At 42.9% G+C, this 20,396-nt stretch overlaps 1 protein-coding gene across 1 annotated transcript in view; it reads right to left on the minus strand.

Annotated features, from left to right (window-relative positions):
• LOC137623592 (piezo-type mechanosensitive ion channel component-like) overlaps positions 1 to 20,396 on the minus strand; it is a 375,321-nt gene that overhangs the window by 132,548 nt on the left and 222,377 nt on the right. The window contains exons 24-25 of the mRNA XM_068354425.1: positions 11,281 to 11,373; positions 10,692 to 10,854 (exon numbers count right to left, since the gene is read on the minus strand). Of these exons, the coding sequence (XP_068210526.1) occupies positions 10,692 to 10,854; positions 11,281 to 11,373 (256 nt within the window). The remainder of the gene's footprint in view (positions 1 to 10,691; positions 10,855 to 11,280; positions 11,374 to 20,396) is intronic.

The raw sequence follows: 20,396 nt of genomic DNA on the forward strand, positions 1-20,396 counted from the left end.
TTAATATCAAAAATGTTACAGCTTGCATTAAATGCTTCCTCGTGACAATTAAATGATAACCAAGATTCCCAATTATCATCTTGAAGTTTCATTCTAATTTCTTTTATTGATCCGTAACACTCAAATATTTTATGTAGCACATCATAATTAGCTTCTAAAGGGATTTGGGTAACGTGCAGGACTTTCAGTTTTCCTGTGTTGCCCAAATTACCCTTTTTCGGAATGTTTAAAGAACAGTCCTTTTTAGTTCCTACGTCGTCAACGGAGTTTTCTTTAAATGAATTGCCAGAGGTCGTCAACAGTGCCGGGGGCGATTCAGCATATCCAGGGGAGGTGGGGTCATTCTCACAAGAATCCATCGGAATAAAGAAAAGAGAAGAGTGATTTTTTGAATAGTTTGATTTACCTGCTTGAGAACATTAAGGCATCACATGTTGGGAAGGAAATTTGCACTCTCCACTACCGGCACAGTGAGAGTATACTTCCCAGATGGTCCACTCCATACCCTACCCGAAGGATAGCATCAAAACAGATATAGAGGCACAGGTGTAAGCTGAACCCGCCTGTTAGGACTGAGACCAAGAAACTATGGAATCATCCTCCCCATATCTGTAATGACGGGCTTCCGGCCAGAAGCCGAGAGTCCTACCCCAATCATTGGATCCCCCTGGATTCCGAAGACCCAACACTTGGAATAGTTCCGCCAAAAAGGTCCAAACCATCTTCGGGATGGCTGAGATCATCCTATACACTCACATATAGCTTTGAGCACAAAGGCCTCCCAACCGCGACACCTTTCACATTCATCAAAGCAGGCAGCAATACCGGATGCAGAAACATCCGCCCAAGTGGCAATAACAGATGTAGAAACATCCATGCCATAAAGAGAAAAAAAAAGATAATAAACATACATATATATGTAAAATTATACACATATACATATGGAAAATTTTACTCATAGGGTTGGGACAGCATCATGAAAGAAAGTTTATAATATTAGGAGAAGGTTGAAGCAATATAAAGAGGAAGAAAAAGATAAGAAAGAGAGAAATTTAGATTCGAACTGGGGGAGCAATTTCCCCAAGTTCGAGAGCCCTCTTGCCCGTCACGAAGTTTCAGCACGGGAATAAAATGCCGTGCTGAAGCTCAGTGACTTCATCAAGGCATTCTCTCATTAAGAGGGCCCTGCAGGGAAGAGTTATACTAGACAGTAGAAAAGGGGTCTCAAGGTTTGTATATATTGTAGGAACAAACATAGGTATCAACTAGATATACAACAGTCTCACAGTTAGTATAATGTGTTGGAACAATAAGTATCAACCATATCCATGGTTTGTCAGCATACATTAATGTGAGGTTACTTAGGTCAGTAAGTAAGAGAACTCTGGCTATTCTTTATTGTGCTAATTATGGGGCGAAATAAGACGCAATTACCCTTTAATGGACATTTATTTACGATAAATGAATAAAAATAGCATAACAAGTGTAATATATATTACAGAATTCATACTTACAACTTTTAACAGAAAATTTTTCTACCTGCAAGGGAAGAAATGATTAATGCCACTATGAATTTTGAAAATTTGATAAAATTTTCACTGTAGTTTTCTGTAAATGTTGTATATTATCAACACTGTGTACAAGTACAGTGAACCCTCGTTTATCGCGGTAGATAGGTTCCAAACCCGGCCGCGATAGTTGAAAATCCGCGAAGTAGGGACACCATATTTACGTATCTATTTAACATGTATATTCAGACTTTTAAAACCTTCCCTTTACGTAGTAATGTTAACAAACTACCCTTTAATGTACAGAACACTTAATGCATGTACTACAATACCCTAAACTAAAACAGGCACAAATATTAAAGGCAATTTTATCTCATGCGTTTCCTAAACACGCCAAAAAGCACGATAAAAAATGACAACCAATGTTTTGTTTACATTTATCTCTGATCATAATGAAGAAACAGACGCATTTACACATCTGTGTATAGGTTAGTTTTTGCATCGACAGCAATCTTACCAAGTATTGATTATATGTTGATTTTGTTATTACCAATGTTTTACTTAATTTTTCTTTGGACTTCCAAATAAATGCCATTTATATAATGTTTTTCTTTATGACGCCGCCTGAAACGGAAACCTTCCATTCGTTTACTGCACGCTCCATCTTCGATCGTAATAAACAAACGAAGGCATTAAACGTGCATGATGAAAGTGATAAATAATGATATAAAAAGCTTTTAGTAAATATGTTATTACAAATATTATTTACCGTATCTATATAAAATCCTACATACGTAGCAAAGCAGGAAAACAATTTTTTTTTTGGGGGGGGCGTTTAATCAACAATAACAAACTGCCGCTAATGACCGAATGATGATTTATGATAATTCTAAACTGTTACTAAAGATGATTCTCCATTCCATATCCAAAATACTTTTCCTAACTTCAGTTATAAGTCAACTTGTACCCCCCTCAATTATGAAACCATCTATAAAAAAAAAAAAAAAAAAAAAAAAAGTAAGAGAAGAATCAAGTACTAGCCCGATTTTTAAAGTTGTCGAACAATTAAGTTACCGCTATAACGTTCGATGTGACATAGTGCGAGATTGGAGAAAGTAAGGAAAATTGAATCATGATTGATTTTCAATATAAATGAAACTTTGTGAAGCAACAAAGATTTCATTTGTTAGTGAGATAGAGGTAAGGAATGAGAGGTAGTGAAAAGTAGCCCACAGAGAGAGAGAGAGAGAGAGAGAGAGAGAGAGAGAGAGAGAGAGAGAGAGAGAGAGAGAGAGAGAGAGAGTTGTTTTAAATGTAATAAAACAAAAAAATATGATAGGTTATAACACATTGGTGCTTATGTAATATCAACTGTATAGATGGTTTGAATAAGTTAAGAAATGGTATAAACAATACTTCGTAGGCGCATATTCTTGAGACCGGCAGCTAGACGTCAGCTGATCTGATCACAGCCAAAAGTAAAACAAAAAGAAGTCAACAATACTCGATTTTTAAAACACACCCAAAATTTAAAAACAAAAGTACACGCTTTCTTAATGTGCAATTAACTATTTAAAGAGTAGCAATTTTCTGGAATAAAATGATGTTTCCCCCAAAAATAGTGGTTTGCTGATGAAATCGGATGCCGTATTTAATGAAAAAAGTCCGCGAAGTCGTGAATCCGTGATGGTCGAACTGCGAAGTAGCGAGGGCTCACTGTACACACGGCACAAGTGTTATCTGAATAATTCTGTACCTGAGATTTTGAATAATCCTTAGTGTCACCATAGTGACACCACTTGAAAGGTATTGCACCTTTTCACCCTAATTGACTGTCCCAATCAATTCACTGTTCATTGCAGTACTAGACGACAGGTTCTAATACACTACCTGCCACCACCACATAATGCTTTAATTCATGCACTTGTTTCGCATAATGTTTGTAGAACACTCTGGATGACTTCCATCCAGTATATGAGCGAAGACGCTCAAAATCCATAAACTGAAAAAAGTTCAGTGATGAAACAATTTTCCTTGGATCATGACCTGCGGGTGTACTGTCAGGATCCGCTCTGTGAATGAAGTAAGTGATCTTCGCCCTCAGTTGTTTTAGGGATAAGTTTGATTCTGAAGTTTCTCCTTTAAAGAGCTGTCCTCCCTTGAAGTCTGAAGTTCTTCGAAGATAGACCTTTAGACATTCTACTGGACACAGAGAGACATCTTCCTTTAGAGGGCAGATTCTCCAGGGACCCCATCTCTTAGTGGGTAGCTCGATTTTGGCGAGAAAGATTGGATCAGGAAAAAAATTCAGTTCTCCCACTTCTGTGAACTGAATATGGCCCTCGTTTCTGGATAGGGCCACTATTTCACTAACTCTAGCCCCTGAGGCTATAGCAAACAGAAAAATAACTTTTTGAGTTAGATCCTTAAGAGAACAATCTTCATTGTTCACGGTTGAAGCATAATGTAGGACCTTGTCCAAGGACCATGAAATGGGCTTCGGAGGAGCTGCAGGCCTAAGTCTAGCACATGACTTTGGGATCTGGCTAAAGATGTCATTCATCAGGTCCACTTGGAAGGCATATAGAAGAGGTCTAGTCAGGGCCGACTTACAGGTAGTTATCGTGCTGGCTGCCAAACCTTGTTCATGAAGGTGGATACAGAAGGACAGAAAAAATTCTATTGAGATTTCTTTTGGTCCTTTTGCTTTAACGAAAGCAACCCACTTTTTCCAAGACGATTCATATTGTCTTCTAGTTGACTTGTACTTGTATTCTTCTAAGAATTCTATACTGCCTTTTGAGATCCCAAATCTTTTCTTAACCGCTAAGGCGAGAAAATCATGAGATGAAGATTTTGGGTTCTCTGTGATGAAGCGAAGACAGTCGACTTCTGAACCCATTGAGATAGTGCTGGGTTCGGTAGAGGGACCAGCCTCAGCTTCAGTTCTATTATTAGAGGGAACCAGTTGCTCTTGGGCCACTTGGAAGCTACTAGCGCTGCCGTTCCTCGGAAGGATCTCAGCCTGTTGAGGACCTTCAATAGGAGAATGGTCAGAGGGAACAGGTAAATCCGGGTCCATTTGTTCCAATCAAGGGACATGGCGTCCGTCGCCTCCGCTAGAGGGTCCTCGTATGGGGCTACATATCGAGGTAGTTTCTTGTTGTCGATTGTCGCGAAGAGGTCGATCTGCAGTTCCAGGACTTGTTGCAAGATGAAGGAGAATGAGTCTGCATCTAGGGACCATTCTGACTCTATCGGCTTGAGCCTGGATAGAGCGTCCGCTGTCACATTGCGGAATCTTTGAAGGTGAACTGCTGATAAATGCCATCTCCTTTTCCGCTAGACGAAAGATGGCTAATATCACTTGGTTGATATGAGGCGATCTCGAGCCTTGTCGGTTCAGACATCTCATTATCACTTCGCTGTCCAAGATCAGCCTGATGTGGGCTGATCTGCGAGGGGAGAGTTTTTTCAATGTCAAGAGGACTGCCATGGCTGCCAAAATGTTGATGTGAAAGGTCTTGAACAGAGAAGACCAAGTCCCTTGGACTTTCCTTTGATGGGAGTGACCTCCCCGTCCTTCCGTCGAGGCATCTGTGTGGATGGTTACCGATGGTGGAGGTGGTTGCAAGGGTACAGATCTCGTTAGGTTCTTGGCCTTCGACCATGGCTTGAGAAGTGATCGTAGTAAAGTCGGTATCGGTCTTTTTAGATCTCTTTGAGCGTTTGATGCGTATCTTCTCCAGACTCCTGACGCATCTTTCAGCTGTGCTCTTAGCAATGGGTCTGTTACTGCTGCGAACTCGAGAGAGCCCAGTACTCTTTCCTGTTGGCGTCTTGAAATCCTGTCGGATTTCAGTAGTCTCCTGACAGACCCCGCAATCTCTCTCCTCTTCCCTGGGGAAATGGAGAGGCGGTGTGACTTCAAGTTCCAATGGATTCCCAGCCATTGAAACTCCTGAGCTGGAGAGAGTCAAGACTTCTTGGAGTTGATCTTGAATCCCAGATGTTCCAGGAACTGGATCACTTTCTTGGATGCTTGCACACAAGCAGTCTTGGATGCTGCCCTCAGCAGCCAGTCGTCCAGGTACGCTGCTACCTGAACACCTTCTAGGCGTAGTTGTGAACGCCTGCGTCTGCAAGTTCCGTGAAGATCCTTGGGGCTATGTTTAGTCCGAAAGTCATAGCTCTGAAGACATAGTTTTTCTTCTGTAGCTTGAATCCTAGGTAGGAGGAGAGGGGGCGATTGACTGGAATATGCCAGTAAGCATCTGCAAGGTCTATTGAGACTGTGTACGCCCCTTTTGGTAACAGGGTCCTTATGTGTTGAAGAGTTAACATCCTGAACTTGTTGTTCTCAATGAACTTGTTGAGTGGCGACAAGTCCAGAATGAGTTTGTCTGAGTCTTTTTTGGGAACACAAAACAGCCTTCCCTGGAATTTGATGGACTTTGCTCTCCTTATTACCCGTTTGCTCAACAGTTCTAGGGTATATTCTTCCAATGAGGGGGTGGAGTGTTGGAAGAATTGAGGAAATGGTGGTGGAGCCTTGCTCCAGCTCCATCCAAGTCCATTCTTTATTAGGCTGTGGGCCCAAGGATCGAAGTCCAACGATCCCGAAATTGTTGGATCCTCCCTCCTACCTGAAGCATCTCATTGCTTCAATTTTCCGGAGGATTTACCTCCCTGACCGCATCCTCTCTTACCTTGTGAAGGGTGTCTTGAGGAGCCCCTTCTGGAGCCTCTACCTTTTGGACGAAAGGTAGTGGTTTGCCTCTCGAACCCGGGGTTGAATGCTGGTGACTGGGCAACCAGCTGTTGAGGCACCACTTGGAATATGGCTTGTGGTTGAGCAACCACTTGGGGCACTGCAGTCATGGTGACTGTGGGATGTTGTTGGACAGGCTGAGAGGGTAGTCTGGACTTCTTAGTCTTCCTCTTAGGTTGGGGACCTGCATCCGAGGAAGATTTCTGCATATATGACATGCCCCACTTCTGGAGAAGGTTCCTATTCTCCGTGGCGGCTCTGTCAACTACCTCCTTGACCACTTCATTTGGGAAGAGGTCCTTACCCCAGATATTGGAAGCTATTAGTTTCCTGGGTTCGTGTTTAACTGTTGCTGCAGCAAACACAAACTTTCTGCATGCTCTTCTTGCCTTCATGAAGGCGTATAGGTCCTTAACTAAGGTGGCAATGTGCATTTTAGCCATGACCATGTTCATGACCGGGGTGTTCTTTTGGCCTGCACACATCTCCATGCAGTTCTTTAGGGATAGGGATGCTGCAAGTTTCTCCTTCGTCTCTTGCTCCCTACGCAAGAGAAAGTCTGACAGTTTTGGGAGGTTCTCGCTGAACTGTCATCCCGCAATATCTGCATCCAGCTTCCCTACTGAGAAGGTTAGGTGGACTTCTTTCCATTCCTTCTCCTCAAGGGGCAGAGCTAACGACAGAGGTCTACACTCCTCTAGTGTAGGACATGGTTTGCCTGCCTCCACTGCCTTGGCAACAGCTTTAAAAACCTTTGACGTAAAGGGGAAGGCTATTGAAGCATGAGCAAGAAAGGTAGGATGCTTCTAACTCAAGTCGGACACTTTCGAGTTCATGTAGCCCACCTTCTTCAGGCTACTCGACAAGAGAGCCTGTGCCTTTTCGTGGTCGAATACCATGACCTCCTTGGGTTCCGTCTCCTCTTTCGATACTGGATCCTGCTTCAGTTGGATGAAGCATTCTGGGTAAGCCTTAAAGCTTGGCCAGAACTGGATGTCATTTAAGGAGACAGCTCCCATCTTCTCCGATTTGTAAAGTTTGCCGTTGGTGATCGGCATAAACTCCGCATACCTCCAGGGATTGACTTCGGAGCAGGATGGAAGGTCTTGGACTCTGGGTTGCTTGTATGACCGTCAGGAGACGGTGAATCGAGCTTCATGGAGCTCTCTCTCAAGTCTCGCTTCCCTAGCTTTGCCTTGCTTCCGAATGCTCTCCATTAGGGCCGTAAGATGGGCCAGTGCCTGGACCATGTCGCCTGACGGAGGGGTAAAAGCAGATGTTGAGGGTACCGGCTCTGGTGCCAGCACAGACGGATGGGACTCTGACTCAACCTCATCATCTTCATTCGGAGGTAGTGTAGACTCCTCCTCAGGATCGTCCTTTAACAGATCCTCTTCGGTGTCCGTGGACACTTCAGACATCCTTTCCTCCTGGTGAATGTCCATGCCTTGCAACGCCTCACTGACGTCCGTCTCGATGACAATCTGGACGCAGGGAGGTCCAGGTCGTGCTTGGGGTACGACAGCTTCACTACCTGCTTTTGGGAACAGCAAGCCACGCATCCTTTCATTAGGCAGGTACAGTCCCGGAGAGTTCTTCTGGAACCCTCGTACTAATTTGCGCAGCTTTTCCCGTGCTGCATCCTTCGACGCTGTTGACTTGGGGTCGTCGAAACCTTTGGTCAGCAGGGCCCGGCAGACGTCACAGTCTTGGGGGTCCCAGTACCGCAGGGTTTCAGTAGTGATGGTGCAGGGGACATGAGACCTGCACGCTTTGTGACCACAGAAGTTCCTACTCCTGTTGTTACTGAAGATCACATCGCACTTCATTTGGTCCTCCTGTAAAGAAAGGAAAATTAAATGAGTATGCTATTGTTTATTCCACATGATAAACAAATTATGCAAAATATTAATATTTTAACCATTATAGCTAAGGATAGTAAACTAGAAGGGAAATAGCATAGACACATACTTGTGTCTCCTGTCCAGCCAATTGCTGTGACCTCCCCCAAAATTAAAGTTATAGAGTTTCCTTATCAAGGCAAACTCCAGGAGAAGGGTTCTAACCTCTAGGGATAGAATAAGTGTATACTAACACTGACCTTCTTACGTTCTTTAATATTGTGGGGGAAGTTAATAACTGATTAACTATCAGTGTAATGAAAGAAATATTTTCCTTCAATATAGGGTTGGTCTCAACAATAGACTGTGCATGGATACACAAGGTATGTTGGAAAATAACTACTGTATAATATATACTATAGTTTTCTGTCTGCAGTATGTACAATACTGCAAATATACTGGCTACTGTATAATCATACTGTATACCGTAGTTCAGCCGGCATATTGCCGGCTAGGCTAGCACCCGGCGGCACAGTCCGGCTGGCATGTCATCAGCTGGGTAGTACCTGGTGGCACTGGTCCAGCCAGCATGCCGCCGGCTGAATTAGTACCTGACGGCACCAGTCCAGCCTGCCTACTGCCGGCTGGGTAAGTACCTGTCGGCGTTAGCTGACAGAGAGAGAGAAAGCATGGAGCGAAAGGCTGCCTTATTACAATGTATGCTTACAGTAAATAAGGGTGTAAGTACTTGATCTTACTGCCTTCATCCAGAACGAGGGTTCAAATGGAAGGGGAGAATGCATCATTCAAGCTTCCATCCAGCCACAAGGTCCGTTGCCGGTCACTGCCGGTTTTAGGGATGTGGAAGGCAGTCCAAGAGAGGACTGAAGAACACTCAACAGTAGGAGGGTCTCCCACCAGCAGCCGTCACAGCTGGCACCACCTTTCCCGGAGCCTTGCGTCCATAAGGGAAAGACTGAGTGACCGTACAGCTGCTTATGTAGGAGCCCAGCCGGCACCGCAATCTGCCCGGCAAGCGGTGAGATTGTAGGACAACGGCCACAGGATTGCGATAGCTAGGCCATCACTAAAGGACAGAGAGGGGCAGGGAAAAGGGTCCTGTTTCAAGTGTAGAAGAGGTCAGCAGAGTTGCCGGCGCTTTCACATAAGGGTGAAACTTTGTTTAAGTATCGGCGCCATCCTAGGCAGCAGAAGAATATCTAATCTTCAGCCTAGGGTCTGCCGAAACAGGACTAGTCTTCTATACCACAGGGGAGAAGGTGGCGGCATCATGCTACCACTTTAAGTGCGGCCTAGGGAAAATTAGCCTCCTATGCCGACAGCACTAGGTCGGCAGGGGAGTGACTACTCGACCTGTTGCTCGGCTGCTGGCAGAAAGACTGAATACTCTGAGGTTCTGTCGAAAACCCAGGCCAGTTTACTTGACGGCAGGGTTGAGAGACAGAAAACACTAGCCTAGTCAAGCCTGAGTACACTACTCTATGGCAAGACTCTGATAGGGTTGCCGCCTATGGCAGCACTCAGAGGGAAGGAGGGATTACCCTTAAATCTCCACTGGAGATGAAAATCGAGTTACAGTATATAATTAATTCTAGGAGACATACTATCTCCTGTTGAATTGATAAAACGATACTCAAGGGTAACGGGGATAATGTATGAAAGTATACTAAAGTGCATAGGCTAGGTAGCCTACCACAGGGCGAGATCTCGGTTACATATATCGCCGAAACTCTAATGTATATGATCGACATAAGGAAGAGGAAATTTGTGTGCATAATCATATCTTCACTTGTATAATTGTGCCTAAATAGCTATAATTCATTTAAGCTAAAAACCGTGAATGTCGTTCTGCTGACTAAATAAAGCATGCATGACGAACGACAGCGCCCAATATGGAGCCTCCAGTGACTGGCCACGCTCCGTAAAACACATTAAATTATACTAATTTCACTGAGAGGCAGAAGCTAAAAATTATACACTTTAAAGATTAAATACTCAACTTACCAGAGGCAGAAGAAGCTGGAGATTGCATTATAATTCCTCTCAATAATGACCAAAACCGTTAGATTAACAGGGAAAACCACAGTGCGGAATCGCTACAGAAATAGGAATAAGCGCCATCTTGGATGCTCGTAATAGTACGGAAGGAAGGGTAACCTTAATAATGGCTCCCCTTCAGTTTTCGCCACTCTTCCCCCTCAAAACGAAAACGCTATTTTGGGTGAAGATTGCTATGTGTCGTATCAAGATATACGTTCCCTGATATTATGCGATATCCTTAAGAGAAATTTAAAGGATACTCATGCCAGGAGTTAGAATTCTGGAGACCTAAAGGTCAATTCTCTGGGAATATCACTGTAGCCAAATATCCCTTAGAAAGCTACCAATAGGAACCTTCCCTCAGGACGACATGGCTTGAGCCCAAAAATAAAAATAATAATGATGATGATAATAATAATAATAATAATAATAATACTATAATTAGAATGTTATAGAAAAACAACTGCTAAGAGTAACCAGGAGACAAAATGTACTTGCTCTTTCCAATACCTTGTGTAAGTAACAAAATCTGGAAGAGGGTTGACAAGAGACTCGGTATCTTCATGGACAATCTCCCTATTGCTCCCTCCTTCATAGGATTCTGCGCCATCGGCAAATTCTATTTCAAACACTCTTTGTTGACAAACAGCGAATACTAATAAGCAGAAGTCAGCTGAGAAATAGACATTAGTAACATTAATACAGCACATGTGAACATGAAAGGTGCTTAAATGAAAGGGCAAGTTAAAATGCTTTTCTATACAGTAATATATATTTAGCAATACAAAACATATGTGGTGATTATTGCAATAATAATAACTGTGATAAAAAACAGATATACTGTAAGAATGCAGTAACCGAGAATGTAACCTCAGCAAAATGCCATCCTTTAATTAGGAGTGCTACATAAGTCTGTTTGAAGTGAACTAAATTACAAGTTATGTCAGCAAAAGCAATAAAAAACATAATAATCTGTAATAAGATCTAACTTTTGCTCCTAAAACTCAAATTAAAGTTAAATGATACTGTATATGCCACATGAAAAGTTTAAAAACAGTAAAACCACACATATAGGGAAAATGTATATCTTTGTACTCACTGACTATTTTATAGGACTCTGGTGGTTTCTTGAAATTTGGGAAAAATAGCCACTCTCGAAGTTCATAGTTCATGATATCAGCCCAGGGATAATCTGAAATGCATATGGATATCTGTACTATACATACTTTACCAAAAATTAAATTGAAATAAGATTACCACATAAGTCTCCAATTTATTCCATACAGTACAACATTAACACCAAACCCCTTCACAGAGAAAATTAAAAAAAATGGAGTGAAATTCTGATGAGCGACTTTTGAGAAAATATGAGGTTATGTTGTAATTAATTCAAATGTTACTCAAATTTTACATCCAGAATATAATTTTATCAATTATTTTACAACAATAGCATGATACAAATAAAACATTTGAAACAGCATGCTGCATTTACAAGTTCCTTAGCTGCAGATGTTAACAAAAAGCCTGTTTTGCAATTTGCTCAAGAAACATTACATTATCATTCGAAAGGGGCTGATCAACCACATATCAATAAAGACTAAATGAAAAGTAATGAAGGTTGAGTAACAAAATTCATTATTTCTATACTCACCTGATGAATGTTCCCATTTCTCTTTTCTTGAAGCTTTGACTTACACCGACACTATCCCAAAATATAATAAATTTCCCTTTTCCATCCATTAAAGAGGCCATTCCCCTGCCCACTAAGGTGACATTTGATGACTACTGGCCACCCTCAGTGTGGGTAGAACAAACCTGTTATCCTTAATCTCAAAGTCGAAAGTAATACCCTATCCTCTCGACATCATTAGTGAATGGAGAGGAGGGCAGGCATGAAGAAAATAGCTAAGAAATCTAGTCTGAAAAGAATATTCTTTTATATATCAGACTCACTTCTTAGTCTAAGTGTCTCAACACCATACCTCCACAACTAAGGTTATAACTTGATGTTCCAGATTGTGCTTCTAAATGCTTCTTCTCTGCATATCATCTCTATACATAACACAACACCTTGTATTTCAAAAGAGGGAACCAAATATCTGACCAATCAATTCGCTCTTAATAAACTAAGATTAAACCAAATTTTTATCAATCACATCCCATGCAAGCACCTAAACACCAGCAATCTTGAAAAAAAAATCTAGATTCTTTACAATAATGTTTGGCGAATACTGATTTGATAGGCACTGAGCTGCATCTTAAATTCTTTCCAAAGAAAGGTTCTTACAAAAATTCAGTGCTGTAAGCTGCACTTCTAATATCATGTATGTACTGTACAGTACTCTCAAGTCTTTCATCTGAATTGGCTGTCTGTGACCAATCTTTAACTCAAAAAGATGTAATGTAGCATTTTTGGATAAACGGTGATTAGAAAACCTAACCCTATAAAGCAAATTAGGAACATTAGCTCTAATATCTGCGGTTTGGCCAAATAATACTTAACAGTTCTTACCAGACAAAGAAATCTATTATCTGATGCACACACAACTTAATTTTCCGGAGGAAATTTTAAAAACTTATGTTGTCCGAAACCTACCTTACAAGAAAGAGGTCGTAATTCACTAATGCATTAGCCGATGGTAATGCTAAAATAAAAAAGAGATTTAGCGGTGAGATCTTTAACATGACAAATTCGTAGATAATTTGTATTTTTCCTAACGTTACAAACCTTAGCTATTTATTATGGGTTATACTTTCGGCGAAGCTGAAATGACGAGCCATTAAAATTTAGCGAGGGTTAACTACCCACACCACTAGTTAGCAGGGGTAGGGGGGGGTAGCTTGCTACCACTCCCATTCACATACCTGTGATTTAGTCACTTTGCTCGGAGGTAGGACTTCAAGGGGGATAGGGATGGCAGGCAAGTTTGTATCAATAGCTAAGGTTTGTATAGTTAGGAACAATACAAATTATCTACGAATTTGTCATTTGTTCCGTAACTGGAATACAAACCACGCTATTTATTAGGGGCGACTCACCCATTAGGAAGGGTGGACGTCCCTGCCAATCTGGCTTTTGGCTTTGCCCGGGGGCTCCTTATCTGAGTATGTTAGTACTAAAAAATAAGGAGTCCCTGCCCTCGATAAACCTTGCTTCGCAAGGTCCGCGGCCTACGCAAGCTGTGTGTTGAGACATACAGAAGTGTGACTGTCTAGGTAAAGTTATTCAGAGTCTATGTAGGAAAAACCTGATGTAACCAAGACTTCTCAATACCACCTCGCCAGGGTATGGGGACGCAACAGTATTAGCTTAATACTAGGTACACAAGGGAGCATGGTTTACCTGCAGTGGTTTGAGGTCAGCTTATGCAGAGAATCCAGGATGCTGCTTTCCCCACGAGAGGGTAGGATGAAGAAAAGAATAAGAGCCAGTCAAATCTTTTCATTCACGCAGACTAAAACCGGGTAACAGTGCCCTCAACCTTCTGCTACTTGTCCAATATGGAGCTTGAGGTGTACAACCAGCTGTTGTGCAGCCACCACCGGACCGATAGAGATCGTATCGAGTTCCTGTGGGTCACGTCTTGCAGGAGAAAGGTTGTGAAAGTCACCTGGAGCATTCACATCCTTTCTTGTAAAACCTGCGTCATAGAGTAATCTGCTAAGAAGGACCAGGGGCATAGTTATGCCCATGACACTGTGAGTCGTCATGTCGAGATGAAGTTTCGGTGATCCTCCTCTAGTCTCTCCCAGTGCTGATGACAAGAGAAGGGACCCGGGCGGGCTGTTGCAGTTTTCTTTAGGTAAAGTCTCATACCTTACCCTGGGTACAGTAACGGATGATCTGGATCGTCCATTACCGAGTTGAGACTTGTGTAGGATCCGTCACCTCTGGGGACTGTGTCTGGCGACATAACACAGGGACGAAACTGAATATTGTCTTTCGCCCTTCTCAATAATGGGCGATGTCGAAAGAGAGACCATGAAGTTCCTTGACTCGTATGGTTGCTGTCCGAGTGTGTAGGAACATTGTGTTCTTAAATCAGGAGAAAATTTGTTGCCTGGTGAAGTGGAATATAAGGAGGTCCCTTTAGGAATCGGATATTTGAACCATGTTACGAGAGGAAGGTCTCAATTCCGACTGGGGAAAGGCAAGTTGTAAGTCCGTATGAGTTAGGAAAAGTCTATCGATGAGAGGGTGTCCCTTTCTTTCAGTCTAAGGTGAAGGATCAAGGTTGAGTGAACATCTTTATCTGTCGGAACTGAATAGGGGGTCTTTTCCTCTTGTATATACTCGAGGATTCCGCTATTGCTGGAATCGAGTGGAGAGACACACTTTCACATGACACCAACCACACAAGACGTTATACTGCCTGGTAGACTGATGCTAAGGAATTCCTCCGATATCTAGGCAACCTTTTCGCAAAGAGGTATTGGGTAGTCTCCAGGCGTACAGTCATAGCAAAGCTATAGCTTGTGGTAGGTGTCGAAGTGGGTTGTCTGTGATGTGGAGAGGGTTCTCTTGGAGACTCTATCAGGAGCTGCAAAAGGTTTGGAAACTGTTCTGCATAATGCCATAGCGGAGCTAGGAGAGTCCTAGAGAGGTTGACAGATGTTCTAGCCTTCTTGAGTGCCCTTCTCCAGATAAAACAGGGACAAGACGTAAACGTCATTGTTGTACCCACCTTTGTTGCCAGAGAGTCTTGGGGTCTAAGGCTGGTGAGCAACGGCAGTCCGAGATTCAGGTGTGTTACGAACAGGCCCCTAGTTGGAGGACATCGTAAAGTCGGAACTTTGTCGGCTAAATGGCGATCCAAAGTCCATTCGGTATACCTTATCTGAGATGCTGTGCACAGATTGTCGGCGAGCACGTTCTTCCAGTCTGGAATGAAGCGGGCTGATAGTGGTACCGAACGGACTTTGGCCCATCTTAGTGTTTATACTGTTAGATGGGAAGAGGCTACGAGCAAGTTCCTTCTTGCTTGTAGATGTGAGTCTCTATGTGGTGTGTGGTGTGTCGTCCATCACATCACTGAGTGTTCTGTTAGGAACCGATGAGGCTGCTGAGGGACCGGAAAATTGGCCTTCATCTCTTAAGAGATTTAAGTGAATGTACTTTCAGGCTCTGTCCAGAGGGGTGAGGTCGTGTGGTCCAGCACTCTGGTCCCTCCTCTCTCTCCTTTTTCCGACTAAAGTCTCTTGGAATGGGAGTCGTTCTCATTTCGAGAAGGTTTTGTGGAGATTGGTGTCTAGAATCCTTCCCAGATACACCAGTCTTCTGGGAGGGAAATAGGGAAGACTTCCGTAGGTTTACCCTGATCACTGGATCTTGGTAAAAAGACTTCAGAGGTTCCGGTGTAAATGCAAGGTTGCCACTGAGTCTGCTAAGGTCAGTCAGTCATCCCAAGACAGAGGAGACAAAAGCCGATCCTGTGAGACCAGGAGATGGGTGTAGTGGAAAGACCAAAGCACAGTGCCTTGAACTGGTGTTTCTTGTTTGTCTAGACTGAATCTTCCAACCTTCCTAGATGAATGGTTTGGACCTGGGAGTAAGTGTCCTTTCTGGTCCAGTGTGCAAATGAACACCTGAGGTCTTAGCCATTGTTCGAACTCCAACATGGTGTGGACATCGACCCAAAGGGACAGCTCCTTGCGGATCCTTTTGCATGGAAGATTGTCGACGCCAGAGTCTTGACTCGTGTCGTAAAGGATCAGGCATGATTCCCAGAGTAAGAATTCTTATCTGAGAGAGAATTCCTTCAACTAACAAAAGGAAGGCAACGCTTAGCCTTACCATGCGCCCTGATGGGATTGATGCTATTCCTTGGAGTAGAATCAATCTGGCGAATGTTAATCAATGGTTAACCCTTGGGTATCGTGGTTACTGTGCAGTTGGAGAGTGCTCGCAAGTAGTTCCCTGTCGACAAGCCGTTGATGAGGGTTGTCGAACGTTTGCCGATCACTTTAGTGTGATGGCAAATGGCCAGTAGCGAGAAGTATGTTGTATACCTTCTGATCTAGGAAACTACAGGAAGCAGTTGACTAGTAAATTCGAGTCACGAACTGCTGGCAAATTGACGATGACCGATGAATTGGTGGTCTGTGAGCCGATGGTGATCAGAAAGCTGATTATGGTCCACCCTGGTTGGTGAGCAAGCTGAAGGATGGGCTGGACAGAGATCAGCGAGCTGAGTTCAATGATCGAAGGAAGATGAGCTGCCCATCGGTGATCTAGTGATCAGCAAGCTGATGACTGATTATTGACTAGCAATCGGTGATTGGAAACGCTAGCAATTGGAGATCGTTAGTCATTGGAGGGACTAGAGGTCAAAGATCAGCATTGAGCTAGCAATTGGCGATCTGGTGATCGGCGACCTAGCGATCAGTAAACTGTGAACTAGGAGATCATCGGCGCCCGCGTGGAAGATCGTCGTCGCGCGCACTCGCACGGAAGACTGTTGGCACGCACTCGTGGGAGACCATCGGCGCCCGTGTGCGGTAGACTGTCGGAGGCCTCGCAGAAGACTGTAACAGGGTGCGTGCGTGCATGGAAGATAGCATTAGTAGGTTGGCAGGTCAGCTAGCAGGACAAATCAGTAACTGGGATGTGCCCTTTGGAAGGGCGAGCATCGACCGATGGGGACTGTAAAAAGGTCTGCGTTAGAGTCCAGGACCGAAGTCCAAAGGACTACGTTGCAGTGCAAGGTTGCGCTGGTAGATCAGTAGGTCAGCTGGCAGGACGATCAGGAACTGGGATATGCCCTTTGGAAGGGCGAGCATCCCCCGATGGGGACCGTAAAAAGGTCCGCGTTAGAGTCCAGGACCGAAGTCCAAAGGACTACGTTGCAGTGCAAGGTTGCGCTGGTAGATCAGTAGGTCCTGGTAGATCTGCTTGATCCTCCGAAGAGGTGTCTCTATAAGTGACCTCTCTCGCCAACGAGAGAGGTGAATACTTCGTAGAAGAGACTTAAAGACACCCGTGATGATGCCCATAAGGGCCGGTGGATCAGCAAGCTGACCTTTAACGGTAGAGATCCTCCGAAGAGGAGTCTCTATGAGTGGCCTTTCTCGCAAACGAGAGAGGTGAACACTTCGTAGAAGAGACTAGAAGACGCCCATTGAGGGCCGTTGGATCAGCAAGCTGACCTTTAACAGTAGCAATCCTCCAAAGAGGAGTCTCTGTGAGTGGCCTCTCTCGCGAACGAGAAGTAAGCACTTCGTAGGAGAGACGTGCCAAGACCGTGCTACGCCCCTGAAGGAAGAGAAACTCAGCAAGGGGGGAGAGAAGTCTGGGCGAAGGCAGCAACAGCAGTCGGAGACGATGAATTCATTAAGATGTGGGAAGTTCTCCCTCTGAAGGGAGAAACAACCTCACACCTGGGGAGGAAACTTCCCTCGGAAGGGAAGTTGTCCAACCCCTGGAGGCGAACCTCCTTTAGCATTATTAGATGATCTGAAGTGCTGGTCATATTATCACGGGAGTCCAGACAGTCCCCAACTAACGAATACAATAGGGACCGAGAGTCTGTTCGTAATGCGGATTGTTCGTAAGTCGTTAGTGTTAAATTTTGGTCTAGGGTAAGCGTAACCTAACTCAGATGTCTACGATTTTCAGCCGTAGAAGTCAACAAATAGCCCCATTTCATATAAAATAGGTTATTACAAATATTTTTCTTTATCATATTACAGTAGTCAGTATAATACTGTAAAGTTCAGTACAGTATGTTGTTGATAGTCGTGGTGATCAATTTCTCTCGAAACAAAAACACGGCATTCGATTACAACAGCTGATTCATTCTCTCTCTCTCTCTCTCTCTCTCTCTCTCTCTCTCTCTCTCTCTCTCTCTCTCTCTCTCTCTATGTTATACAATACTTAGATTAAGAAACTAAAATTAATTTTTTTAGTGTCAATTAAATATGAAACGAAAAAATTATGCCGAGTCTACTTCCATTTCAATCGTAGCTAAAAATACGGCATCTGATTTCATCAGCAAACCACTATTTTTTGGGAAATATAATTTTATTCTAGAAAATTGCTACTCTTTAAATAGTTAATTGCACATTAAAAAAACGTGTACTTTTGTTTTTAAATTTCGGGGGGTTTTAAAAATCGAGTATTGTTGACTTCTTTTTTTATTACTTTTGGCTGTGATCAGATCAGCTGACGTCTAGCTGCCGCTCTTGAGAGCGTACGAATACACTAACAAAGTATCGTTTATACCATTTCTTAACTTATTCAAACCGTTTATATAGTTGATATTACATAAGCACCAATGTGTTATAACCTATCAAATTTTTTTGTTTATTACATTTAAAACAACACACACACACACACACTCTCTCTCTCTCTCTCTCTCTCTCTCTCTCTCTCTCTCTCTCTCTCTCTCTCTTTTATTTTAGATGGTTTCATAATTGAGGGGGTACAAGTCGACTTATAACTGAAGTTAGGAAAAGTATTTTGGATATGGAATGGAGAATCATCTTTAGTAACAGTTTAGAATTATCGTAAATAATCATTCTGTCATTAGCAGCAGTTTGTTATTGATGATTAAACGCGCCCCGCCCCCCCAAAAAAAATAGTTTTCCTACTTTGCTACGTATGTAGGATTTTATATAGATACAGTAAATAATATTTGTAATAACATATTTACTAAAGGCTTTTAATATCATTATTTATCACTTTCATCATGCACGTTTAATGCCTTCGTTTGTTTATTATGATGGAAGGTTTCCGTTTTAGGGGGCGTTATAAAGAAAAACATTATATAAATGGCATTCATTTAATTTATTTGGAAGTCCTAAGAAAAATTAAGTAGAACATTGGTAATAACAATACAAGTCGGGAGTGGCGCTAATTTCAAAATTTAAACTTGCGATGAAATCTACGGATGTTTACGAACATGTTTGGACTTCTGTCAATTTGTGTTCGTATATCCGGATGTTCGTAACACAGATGTTCGTATCTTGGGGAGCATCTGTACTTCTAAGAGAAGGGATGACGCCCATGACGACGTCCTCTGAGGGACGGCAGCGACAGCAGACTCCCCACGCATGAACAGAACAGCTCTGCTTCGTCGGCACTCTTAGTCGAACGAAGAAAAACTGCATAGTTAACTGGGAAAAAATAAAATTAATCATTTAACAGAAATTCACTAGGAGGAACTCCGAAGAGGAACCCCGAGGGAACAACATTAAATAAGTATTGCGCCGACAAAAAATTGATTATTTAACAAATTCCCTAGGGAGTAACTCCAAAGAGGAACCCCGAGGGAACAACATAAAATTAAGTATTGCACCCTTCCTTCCCCAGTCAAAATCCACGGGAGAAGGAGGGAGCGGAGTAACTGTAATAAAAACAGAATTACAATTATTTAAATCAGCTAAGAATATTCACTAATAGTGAGAACCACTGACCCTCCGAAGGGAAGTGTTCCCCACGGAGAAAAGCTGAAAAGTTAAAATACAATTATATTTTCATTAAAAATAATTGAGACAAACAATCGGAAGAGCAACCTAACCCGCGCACGGGAAAGGAGCTTCCCCCTATTGTACACTGTTGTTGTAAAGGTGAACGACCTCGAGAAGAGAAAGACCGTAGTCAATCTTTGAGAGGCCACATTCCCTTCGCTCAGAAATCCATGTTTCCCATAGGAAAAAGGAAAACACGAAGACAATAATTGAATGAAGAGGGTCCAGGCGATGAAGATTCCCCTACGGTGGCCGAGTTAACGGTTATATGCCAATGGGAAGACCAATGGACCTAAGAGGGAGAGGTCGTTCCCCACGAAATGGAACTGTGCTGACCTTGCTAAAGTACACAAATGCTGTTGTCGTATATGTATCACACACACAGCACAAACAATGAAAAGGAAACTTATCACATTTCTATACACATGTATATACATAAACATTAAGAATGTTTTCATATAGATAAAAGTATAAGAAAAAACAAGTTAAAAGACAAAAGTTAATGGCAGTCCAGAATAGGCGAGGAGGAAGAGAGGAAACAACTGCTCTCGATACGAGCCACAAGTAAAGTGACTAAATCACAGGTGTGTGTGAACGGGAGTGATAGCAAGCTAACCCCCCTAGCCCCGCTAACTAGCGGTGTGGGTAGTTAACCCTCGCTAAATTTTAATGGCTCGTCATTTCAGCTCCGCCGAAAGTATAACCCCTAATAAATAGCATGGTTTGTATTCCAGTTACGGAACAAAG

This window comes from Palaemon carinicauda, chromosome 30, assembly GCF_036898095.1.
Source record: "Palaemon carinicauda isolate YSFRI2023 chromosome 30, ASM3689809v2, whole genome shotgun sequence".
Taxonomy (NCBI): domain Eukaryota; kingdom Metazoa; phylum Arthropoda; class Malacostraca; order Decapoda; family Palaemonidae; genus Palaemon; species Palaemon carinicauda.